We start from the raw sequence: 12,423 nt of genomic DNA on the forward strand, positions 1-12,423 counted from the left end.
GAGTAGACCACTGCTCTATTCAGCTGGCCAGTAGAGAAGCAGAAAGAAGTATCAGCCAGCCATTTTCCCCATCTTTTTCTTTTTCTCAGTGGTCTTGTTTTCCTAGTGAGGAAAAAAATGCTGATAAACCAGCCATTGTATGTGGGAGTAGCAATGCTGCCCCTCAGATCAATTAGGAAGGACAGGATGGTTTCAAGGTGCAATGGGGCTTTGAATTCACAAGACAGGGCAAGTTCTGAGAAACTGGGATGAGATCTCTAAACCCTTCCCCTATAACCCTCCCATACTCTTAGGGAGAGCACTTTTGGTACACTGCCACCATTTTATTCCAGAGAAAAATCCAGGCAGGGGTATACTTGTGGGGAAGAAAGTGTTATATCTCTTCTGACTTCTCAGTAGCTTAGCTGAACAGGAAGAAACTAAAGCCCTTTCAGAATGAGAATGCTCATTAGGTAAAGAAAATCAAGCTTTTGTTATGTATATCATGAGTAGGGAGTTACTACTGGACGAAGGGATAAAGGAAAAGAAAAACCCTATATAGCCAATTTGATATGGTTTCTCTCAGCTTGTTGCTTCCCCAGCCAGGATCACACACAGAAACAAGAGAATATAACTCCCAACAGCTCAGATCATTCCATAAAACAAATAAAAAATCCTGGTCTGCATCTATTTTCACTGTTCCCTCGACTGCTACATTTTTCCTCGTTCTCCTATCCTCTACCAGATTGGGTTTCTTTGCTTACTTGTCTGGAGCCCATCTGAGAAAAGATGCCCTTCTTCGTATGAAATATAAAAACATGGAGATGTTTTTGCCTTTTAAAAGCTCATCTGTGGAGGGAAATCTTTAAGCATCCTCGCTGGCTTTTCAGCTTTTGGATTTCCTGGGCTTGAATTGTCTCTACCCATGACATAGATTGACAGATTCAATTTGACTGACAGATCAGATTTAGCTTTTTCCTTTAACTCTTTCAAATCTGAACCTCTTCAGATAGGATTTCTCCCCTTCACTTTAAAGGTAAACAGTGATTGAGAGAAGATAACAAATATTTTTCAAAGGATTTCCTGTGTCATAATGTATCATTGTTTAAGTAATGCCCACATTTACATATTTTAATTTTACATTAAAAGAACAACATAAGAACTTCCAGTTTCAGTTCAGGATAATGCATAATATTATTGAATAGGAGAACACTATAATGTTTACAGAAACTAGAATTTTTGTTCTTCTTTGTTCTTTACTTTAGCCAAACAACTGCCTCCTGAATGGAATAAAACAAACAAATGCTGCATTTTTTATTTTGTAATACTTATTAAGACTTACTGTTTTTCTATAATTAGGTGTTGTGTATGACAATTTGGACTGCTGTCATATTCTCGATTCTGTACATTTTTCCACTGCAACCAAACTACTGGAGGTATTGGCTTTCTTTATTATATTTATTACATTTACTCCAGGGAATTTAGAACAGTCCCTCCCCAGTTTATTCTTGCAAACAATCTTGTGCAGTAAGTTTGATGGAGAGATGGTATTGTTTCTGTTTCCTATTAATAAGTTTCTCTATTCCTTCATTAGATATAGCTCTATTCTTCCTTGATAAATATGCTATGGATATATAAAATCATCCAGTGCAATATCAATTCCTACAGGTGGATTCTAGAGAACTCCAGAAGAGCCTTACAAACCATTCCATCATCATCCGAGGGGAAAGTGTCTCTATGCCCTTAAGTGTGGCTCATGCAGCTGATGTGAGAGATGCCTTTGCCAAGGTAAAGGAGACAGCACTGTTTTTTCAGTTATGTTTCTCTAGGGATATGTTTGTATTCAAAGCTGAAGAATAGAAACCCAAGATATTCTGTTTGCAGAAGGCACCCATGTTAGTTGAGGGCTCTTCCACCCAACCACTGGTCCCCAAAATTTTGTGTGAATACTAGGGAACTGTGCTGTTCTCATATTGATTTCCATGTGATGAAATAGATTTTGGTCCATGAAAACTTATTATATTACCAATTAATTAATATTCAAGTATCTCCAAGGCTCTTTAGTGTCATTGTGTATGTGATTCCTGTATTTCCGTTTGATCTTTTTAAAAAAGTGTGTCTCAAATAGCCTCATGTTTCTGAGCTATCTAGAAAGATCCAGTTGTCTCTGCTTAGCCATTACTTCTGCCCTTGGTGATATAATTTATCCATTTTCTTTATGTTAGTGGAACTATTTACTGCATAAAATCTAACTCTGATCAATGTATCACACCCCTCCACCTCTTTGTGATGTATACAATCCCTTCTGGAAGTGCTCTTTATGCTATTTTCATAGATCTGAAAGCAGCATTTGATCTAATCCTTCATGAGAGATGGTGGCAAAAACTAGCAGCTTCCTCCATCAATTGCTGGCTTTTTTAACTACTTACAGGTAGTCCTCACTTAACAATCACTCGTTCAGTGACCATCCAAAGTTACGATGGTGCTGAATGAGGAGACTTATGACTGGTCCTCATAGTTGCAGCCATCTCAATGTCCCCACGGTCACATGTTCACCATTTGCAACCTTCACTGCCAGCTTCTGACAAGCAAAGTCAATGGGGAAGCCGGCTGGAGGTCGCAAATGATGATCACGTGATGTGGTTAACAACTGTGTGGGATTCACTTAACAATGGCAACTGGAACTGCCACAACTGCCATTGTAAGTTGACATTCACACGATATTGAGCTTTACGACCGTGTTGCTTGGTGATGGAGTTGTTGATCCCAATTACCGTAGTTAAGCGAAGACTACCTATATGATGTTGCATGAAGGGACTGCAAGGGAGGTCAAATAGTGGAAAATTGATTGACTCTATTCCAATTTCTAAGGGAATTAAACAGGGATTATCCTGCCCTCTCTATTATTCAATTTTTGTATCGTAATATTGTTCAGGCCCTTACCAGAGCTGAATTTCATCCTTCTCTGACAAGTAAACCAATCTCCATTTTGCTATATGCTGATGATGCTGTAATATTGTAAGTAGAGCTGTGACATACCCTTCATGCGTCAGCATCCTACTGACAATGTAAAATGCTAGAAACCAACCACATGAAAATCAAGATGCTTGTATTCACCAAGCAGGGTGGTGTATTCACCACCCCTGTATTTGGAAGATCAATAACGACCAAATTGAGCAGTACCTCAAAGGCGCTATTGGGCAGACACAAAGGTATTACCTATCAAGAGCATTTGTGTATTTGCTCAGACTTTAAAAACTGAGGGGGTAGCACATGTGCCTCTGAAATGTCCTCTTTGCCACTTTCAGAGGGTAGAGTTTATGTTGCCTCTAATTACAAACTTTTTAGACCTCTCTCATATGGCAACCACATGCTACCTCCTGGCCAGTCTCTAGAACTGTAGCCAAATATTGTACCATCACTATGACAATTAAAAATTTCTGGACCTGATTGCTTCTCCAGGTGTTTCTAGTGCAGGCATGAATAGGCTTTTATTGGATAGCTGTGTAATATATTTTTAATCTCTGTGGGTTGGGCATATGAATGTATATTTTAATAAACTTTGTGAAAAAAAACTAACCTTCCTTTATTACTTTTCAAACCCTAGGGGATCTATGGGCTCCTCTTCATCTGGATAGTGAATAAGATCAATGCTGCAATTTGCAGTCCTCCCTCTCCAGATGAGAAAAATAAGTGCAAGTCCATTGGGCTACTGGACATATTTGGCTTTGAAAATTTTAGCACTAACAGGTACATTACAGTTTTATTTCTTTGAGAAATTTTAGGGAAATAGCATTTCAGGATTGATTTTTAGTGCTATCAGCCAAAAAACATTATAGTTGGTGGCACTAAAATATATTACATTTTAGTATACTTATATTTTATTGTTTGTTTATATTATATATAATTATAATATAGTACAGTATTATATTATATTATGGTTAATTGTTTTTTTATTGTAAACTGCCCAGAGTCCCTCCTTGAGGGGGGAGATGAGCAGTGATAAATTTGACAAATAAGTAAAAAATAAAAATAAATTGTAGTAGGAAAAAATGGATAAAGCCATGGGGAGCACATAAATGTATAAATAAGAGGTGTCTAATAGAATACATTTCTGTATTTTCCATAAAATTCCATAAATGAGGTAGAGCTTTTGTGTATTTACTTACTTACCTGATTTATAACTCATCTTTCTGTTCAAACTGAACATTCAATCTGAATAAAAGACTAATCTGAATGTACTTTAAGTCATAATTGGATTCTGATATTATTATTGATAAAACTTATCTTTCAATAAAGAATTAATCTCAGCGATGGCAGGTTGTTGTACATGCATCACACTGAAATATACAGGACATACCAAAAGTCAGGCCCCATAGATAATTTATTATATAAATTACATTCAGTGTTTGAATTGGTTGCCATTTTTTTCTAAACACTTCCGTACTTGTTTGATGCATGACCTTTGAACATTACTAAGTACCGTAACATGTTCTCTGAAAAAAATATTAATTAATAAAACACATTGTGATTGGCCTATGGGGCCTGACTTTTGGTACACCCTGTATATTCCCATTGGACAAGCACATGATATCATCATCATCATCATCACCATCGTCGTCGTCATCCTGGTTAGCTCCAGAACTGGCTAATTAGCCTTACAAGAGGGATATCCTGAAGTCAAGCAAAGGTTTCCAGACCTGGGCTGCAAACCTCTGTAACAACCACTAGATGGGAACAAAGAGGTACAGAAAACATCCTTACTGCTGCTATCTAGAGCAATGTTTCTCAAACTTGGAAGCATGGCTGGCTGGGGAATTCTGGGAGTTGGAGTTCACACATCTTAAAGTTGCCGAGTTTGAGAAACACTGATCTAGAACCTTCAGCTATCATCCAGAGCCTTGCAGTCTAGATCTGGTAGCCCAATTTTAACCAATAGCAGCTTGCCAGAAGTAAAAGGAATTGATAGCCAAAACATCTGGATGATATCAGATTGTGGAAGTGTGAATTACTGGCCACCATAGCAATATTACTACTCATTGATATCTAGTGTTGTCCAAGAGTCAAACTTACAAATGGAGCAGTTGTGAAATACACAGTATATATTACACCATTGTTTATTATAGTTTAATCCATGCACTATGCAATCCATGCAATATCAGTTGTCACTGTGCATCATCGATCTCATAGCTTTTTTCAGTGGACTCCTGACATTTAATATTTGTATTTATTTAGTTAGTTGGTTTTTTATCTCCTGAGGGTGGCATTTGAAACATGTTTTCAATAAAAACTGTCCCTACAGTTTTGAGCAGTTTTGCATCAACTTTGCCAATGAGCATCTCCAGCAATTCTTTGTACTCCACATCTTCAAACTGGAGCAGGAGGAATACTTAGCTGAGCAAATCACCTGGAACCACATTGACTTCAAGGATAACTGTACTGCTTTGGAAGTAATTGTTCTCAAACCCATGAACATTGTTTCACTCATAGATGAGGAAAGCAGATTTCCTAAAGTAAGTGTCATTTTTCTGTAGGCTTCTGATTGTTGGGTGTTATAGCAAATAGCCTATATTTTATTGAAAATACTGATTGTTTGATGTATAGTTATATATTTTTCATTTTTATAGGCTATCAATAGAACAGAAGTCATCTGCCTTTCAAAACTGTGAAAGGAGAAGTAAAACTGTCATCCCACCTTCCTTTTGTCTTCCAGCTACTGGCTTGTTCTAAACAAAGCAATCTTTTTAATTTGACTGCTTTTAACTTTGTTTCTAGATTCTGTTCTTTCTTCCCACCTCTGTGTCATAAAAGAATGACATACTGTACATTTGCACTATAGTCAGATTTTCTCTTGGGAAAAAAACAGATTTTCTTCTCACCAAAATCAGAATCAGTCCAATCCTTTTTCTTTTCTTTTTGGCGTTTGGAAAAAATGACTTTTCATGTATGACTGTCCTGTAAACCTAGCAGTTTTGAACTCTATACTATGCAGCTTGATTACTTGCTTTAAACAAGTGGAGCAATTTATCATGTTGTAGGGATTTTTTCAAGTAGCCCTGGCTAGAATCTTCCAGTCCATCCATAATTAGCAGAGTGTTCAGCTGTGAGTCGGACCATGTCTATGGCTGTATATATTTGCTCAGAAGTAAGAAGTGAATTTGCTGTTGCCATAATGAATAAAAGTGAGGATATTTTTCTTTTGAACCCACCATACCTCATTATAGATCAGAGTTGGCCCTTGTTACTTTTATTACAAGTTTGTTGTTGTTGTTGTTGCTCATTTTTAGCATATTAACATAAAAAGAGTGAATTCATTTTGCTTCAATTCATGTTGAATTTGAATGTTCCCAGGGGACAGACACCACTATGCTAAACAAAATCAACTTGCATCACGGCAGAAACAAAATCTATATTTCTCCAAGGAATGTCCATGACACAGTTTTTGGTATTAACCATTTTGCTGGTGCTGTTTATTACCAATCAGAAGGTGAGTTTCAGCTATTCTTCCATAGGTTAAGAGATCCTTCTTAAGCCTGAACTGAGTATTGTTATTTTGGCACAATGATGGCTAGATGTTTGTTTGTTTGTTTATTTATTTATTTTTCAAATTTCTATCACCACCGATCTCTCCCGAAAAGGGTACTCTGCAAGAAACTCAGGGCTGTTCCTCACATTTCTCCCATGCCCCAGCAACCTCTTTTTTCTGCCATGTCCTCATGACATTTCCTTTGTCTTATCACCAGCCCATATCAGAAAGAATGTAAAGTTGCCCTTAACTGTGCTGGTTTTAAAATAGGTTTCCCTCCCTTGCCCTGATGAACTATTTCTGCAAATAGGATCTGGCATACTTCCCTGAGTATTTGGTTGTCGATGAGGGCAGGTTTCAGAATCTGCTTAGCTTCTGTTGGCCTCTTGAGGCTGCTGTGGGCATTTCTGTTCCTTCTGATAGCTGGTTGGTTATCTTCCAGGGCTGGTTCAGCTTGGGATGCAGAACAGACCAGACACCTGGATTCCACACTGGCATCTGCCCATGTAGTGCATGCCTGGCACTTTTTGTAGTGCTTGTCAGCTCATTTGCAGGCTCCCTAAAAACATGAGTTTAGTGCTCTTTAAAAAGAGTGCCAGTCCCTGTGTTGCACAGAAAATTGATTTAAACCAGAAAGGAGAGCTGAGTTATGCCAGCTGTGTGTTGCTACTTCTGTTGCTTCTACTCAAAGGGCTTTTGTGTAGCTGTACTTCTTCCTTGTTTTATTATTTGTATTAACTAGGCAAGTGTCTCATAAAACTGCAGTTTCTAAACCTTCTTTTTGTGCAATGCACCCTAGTTACTTATATCTTCCTTGGTGTGGGGAAGAAGGCAGGGGCCATTCTAGCTGCTCTGCTCAGGTTCTGGCAACATGACATGCTGTGAGATTTCATGCCAGACACAGTAATGAATCTTGACTCTCCAGACACTTAACTCCATATTTAGGAACTTGCTTATGGCAGAAGCTGACAGACATCACATGGCTAGATAAGCTTCTTTATTGCAGTTCAGAAAGAAGCCATATAGAGATAGAAAATCTGCTTTCTGCAGTACACAGAAATCAAAGTGTGACACGTATGTATGTATGTATGTATGTGTATGTACATATATATGTATGTATGTATGTATGTATGTATGTGTCTGCTCCAAGATTTAAATTTTGAGTCCTTTTTCTCTTATCCTTTTGACTCAACGGAAATTTGACTGCTCTCTTTTTGGCCTTGGCATTCAAAGGTACTTGATCAATGTTTACATTATGATTCAGTCTCATCTGGGAATTTGTCAAGTAATAGATGTGGAGTAGAGGTTGCTCAGAACAGGAACATTAAGAGCACTCCCTGCCACTTCACCATGTACACACACACACACACACACACACTTGCTACCAGTAGATTGTTATGTGACGGGTGGCCAAACTCACCTGCCCCATCCCACGTTAGGAAGAGTGATTGGTGGTTGTTTTTTCATTGACAGATACTTGGCAAGAGTGGAAACAAAGGCAAGGGAATCCATCAACCCTTTCCCTCAACTTAGTCCACAATAAGTGAGGACAGACCATTTGCAAGGCTTGTTACTGTGTTGGTGAGGGGATGCGCAACAGAACTTATGTCAGTATGCTTTTCTGCTAGCTCAGTGACTAATAGCTAGCACTTCCAACTTGCCCATGAGAAACAGCCCTAAAACTCTTTTAATTGCAGAGAATCAGTTTAAATGGAGTGGTAAAAACTAGCTATTTATGCAAGGAAAAGGCTTAGCCCAATAAACTGAACATGAAAATGCAGTTAACATCAAATGGAAAGAATATACCTTATTGTGTTTCTTCCCCACAGGTTTCCTTGAGAAAAATCGTGACATGCTTAGCTCAGACATAATGCAACTTGTTCATTCATCCGAAAACAAATTCCTCAAAGAGATTTTTCAGGTGGACACAGGCACGCATGTGCTGCCTTTTGGCCGTGGGACCATTAAGCATCTTGGAAAGGATTCCTTGAAGGTTAGACTTATGAATGGAAGACACTTTCTACTCCCACTTTCTTAGTAAATTTCGATGGAGTTATGTATCAGATTTAAGCCAACTGCTGCTCAGGGCATAAGTTGAGGTCTCTGGTTCCCAAGCCAAATCTTTCAGATGGCAGGATGACAAAGCCCAGGTGCTGAGTCTCCAACACTACGACTAGGCACCAGCAATTGAGGGCAAGTGGGAAAAAAGGAAGAGAAGGACTATACAATCAGTTTTCCTTGCTCTAGCAGCAGACCTGAACACCAGGTAGGTTTCCCCTCAGCTCTTCACCCAAAGTGTCATCCAAAGTATCCTCTCCCCTTCCATTCAGAATACTGGCATACATGACTTTCCTTACTTCTTGTCTTATTCATGTATATACCTAGGAATCATTAAAAGAATGATTATGGAACAAACAGGAGCAATCTAGAATAATTCAGAAACAAAAATAGACCCAAACATATTGTGTCCCACTGCCTCTGTCTAGATTTTTGTATCTCTCATATTTCTGGTGTGATTGAAATGTACATTAAGGTGTGTTACTAGTCATCCCTTCCTTATGGGTAATTTTCTTCTCACAAAGCCAAGCAGGTAAACAGGAACCTGCTGGTAGAGACAAGGATTCATTTCATTACCTGGAAAGTTCTGTAGGCAAATATCCCCTAACTCTCCAGTCAACCCCCTTGTCCGTCTGTCTGTCTATACACACACACATACACACACATACACACATTCAATCTTGTCTGATTCTTGGAGACTGCCTGGACAAGTCTCTGCAGTTTTCTTGCCAAGGTTTTTCAGAAGTGGTTTGCCATTGCCTCCTTCCTAGGGCTGAGAGAAAGTGACTGGCCTAAGGTCACCCAGCTGGCTTTGTGCCTCAGGCAGGATTAGAACTCATGGTCTCCCAGTTTTTAGCCAGATGCCTTAACCATTTCACCAAACTTCAATATAGTTCACCTTTTATTGGACATCAAGCAGCAAACCCTATATCTCTCCACAGTTGGAAGACATCCTGGGTAACAAAAACATATGAGAAAGGAATATTAGGGTTGGTGACACTTTGGGATACAGGATGCATGGGACTGTGGCCATTCCCATCGTAGAGATGCAGATTTGCACAGTTCGTTTATCTTGGCTATTATGAAATCCTTTTCTGTCATTCCGTACAGAGTAAGGAAGATGATCTTGACAGAGATAGGCCAGATCTATTACCAAAGCCCAAGGGGAAAACATGACTTAAGTGCAAAACAAGAAGGAAGCATGCACAGAAGACATATTCCTAATGCACATGAGTGGGGGGTGGGGAGTAAAGCACCATCAGACCATCAGACTTGCAAGGCTTTGTTAGTTATAGCCAAAATTAATAAAAATCGCTTTAGTCTTTGTATGAAGTTGATTTCTTTGTTTGGTCTGCATAGTGGGGCTGACACATGCCTCCTGTAAGATGATGTAATAACATAGTATTTTACATCTCACAAGATTCAGGGAGAACTAATATGTATCCTTCTTTCTCCACATGCAAAATGATTTCACAGCACCTTCTCATGTATTTATCTTCTTTAGATTTGGATTGTCATATGATTCTTGCTGACAAATGGAATAAATGAATACACTTTCCCTTTTTTATTTCTTTCTTGCCTAACTTAGTCATTTTTCTAATCCAACAACTGTTCACATCACATACCCAAAATATATGAGTTTCTGCTTGTTAAAAGTCACCTCAGAGTAAATTAAAATCCAGGCATCATTGTTTTTCTTGCAGTTTTGGTACTCTACTTGCAGGCCATGGTACTCCAAATCCATAATTTAAAGGTGTATTCCTTCTGTTTTTTCTCACTGTCCAACTATCACAGCTGTACATTACCATGATTTAAATATTCTGATCTTTGAAATATCTTTATAGTTCATGATACTGACTAATTTTGCCATTGCCTTTGTCCCTGGTATAAATCTTGTATTTACTTTCCAGCACTCTATCATTTTCTGGGCCCAAGAAAACATTATCTACCACCTTCACTTCTCCACTGTCAGTTGTTAGTCAAGATTATCATCTAAATGTTTCAGATTTTTCACTTTCCACTTTTACTTACTTTCTTACTTTCAGCTAACGAAGTGATGTCATCTGCATATCTCAATGTTTCGACTGCAATTTTAATTCCAGCTGTGATCTCTTTCAACCCTGCCACAATATAATTAAATCAGTATGGGGGCAATATACATCCTTGTCACATTCCATTCCCCTTTGTAAATCACTCTGATTCTCCAAATTCAGTCCTTACAGTAGCTTTTTTTAAATAAAGATTCCTCAGGAAAAAAAGTTTCCAATAACCTTCACATTCCAGTTATTTGTGGGTTATGTTAGTACTTTAGTTGTCTCTTCTCCTGCAGCTTTAAACAATGTAGTGCTATTGTGTTGGTACCTTGTGCTTTCCTGTTTGGCAGGTCATCTGTTGCTAGTCATACTTCGCTGTCTGGTGAAGTCATTTCCTGAATGTATCCTGTCTCTATAAATATTTCTGCTCTTCTATAATCACATCCATAATGAGTTTCAGTATAGCCTTGCCACATACCCTTAATCTCATTTGCCTCTTTCAGATTTCTTCCATGAATGCCTGTTTGAATATTCCAATCTTAGGTGTAAATTACAGTGACCATATTTTCTTGGAAAAAATAAAAGACGAACCTGAAAAGCGGGCAAATTTGAAAGAGATTCATGTGGATAAAAAAAAAAAAAGCTTGTATTTAAAGCTTTGCTTTGCAAAGGAAAATGCCATCTGGCCTGGGGATCAGAGAGTGGTGTAGATCCCATAAAATGGTTGTACTGTTTGTGAATTATTGTGCTCTCCTGATGAATGTATTGCATGATTTTAATTGTTTTTGCTTTAATGTTTTGTATTGTTTGTATGGTTGTTTTATTCTGTGTTTTTGGTATTGTTTATGTTTTCATTGTAAGTCACCCAGAGTCACAAATGTGAGATGGGTGGCTATATAAATCGAATAAAATAAATAAATAAATAAAATTCAAGGGCAAAACCAAGAAAATAAAAAATTAAGTAAATCTAAAGGGCAGCTTTCTGAAATAAAAGACTGTCCTTTATAATAAAGGATGTATGGTTACTGTAGTGTAAATTTACATGAGTTTTATTTTTTCTTCTTTAAAAGGTCTCTAATTTCTTTTGCTTATTATATTCTTTGATTTGATGACATTCTGGATTAAGATACCTTCATTTGTCCTTTTTGGCTTGCATTCAGTTATAATGTTGCTCAAGGATTTTGTTCTCTCTTTCCCTATCATGACAGCTTATTCTACAAACCACTTGGATTTTTTTCATCTTTGAAATTTTAGGATTTTTTTCCCAATTTGCTTTCCATAATAAGGGTTTTCTTCTCTTTCACATAAATTAGGGTACTGAATCTCTTCCTAACATTGATTTTATATTCTGACTATGTTCCCCAGGCCATATCTTGTTAGCACCTCTACCCTTCTTAATTTTCCAACTCTGTGTGTGTGTATTATATATGTGTGTGTATATAACATATCAGTGATGTGCATATATAGAGTCTTCATTTATGTTACTTGAAACAGATACAGACAATAAATAAAAGAATTATTTTTGTAAAAGTCCATTAAACTAGTTACTGCAGTGTGCGTATTCAGGTTCAATGTACAGGTCACCTAATTTGCTTTATGGTTTTGGGAGGGCATTTGTTCAAGGAGAGTTGTAAGATTGCAAAATTATTGGTAAGATCCAGTAATCTGCAAAGCTCTGTACTGCAAAGCTGAAATTTGTGCTGCTCCTTTCTCCTTTGAATAATTACATGGCATTCACTGTGGGACACAGAGGACAAACAGCAAGCTTGTAAGAAATAAAAACAGAAAGAAATGGGGCAGCCCTAAAGGTGTATTGACTAGCAAAGC

General features: G+C 37.8%; 1 protein-coding gene across 1 annotated transcript in view; it reads left to right on the forward strand.

Annotated features, from left to right (window-relative positions):
* MYO7B (myosin VIIB) overlaps positions 1-12,423 on the forward strand; it is an 85,288-nt gene that overhangs the window by 12,528 nt on the left and 60,337 nt on the right. Inside the window, exons 9-14 of the mRNA XM_063306921.1 lie at positions 1,339-1,415; positions 1,648-1,767; positions 3,587-3,729; positions 5,282-5,492; positions 6,331-6,466; positions 8,335-8,498. Of these exons, the coding sequence (XP_063162991.1) occupies positions 1,339-1,415; positions 1,648-1,767; positions 3,587-3,729; positions 5,282-5,492; positions 6,331-6,466; positions 8,335-8,498 (851 nt within the window). The remainder of the gene's footprint in view (positions 1-1,338; positions 1,416-1,647; positions 1,768-3,586; positions 3,730-5,281; positions 5,493-6,330; positions 6,467-8,334; positions 8,499-12,423) is intronic.

This window comes from Candoia aspera, chromosome 6, assembly GCF_035149785.1.
Source record: "Candoia aspera isolate rCanAsp1 chromosome 6, rCanAsp1.hap2, whole genome shotgun sequence".
Lineage (NCBI taxonomy): Eukaryota > Metazoa > Chordata > Lepidosauria > Squamata > Boidae > Candoia > Candoia aspera.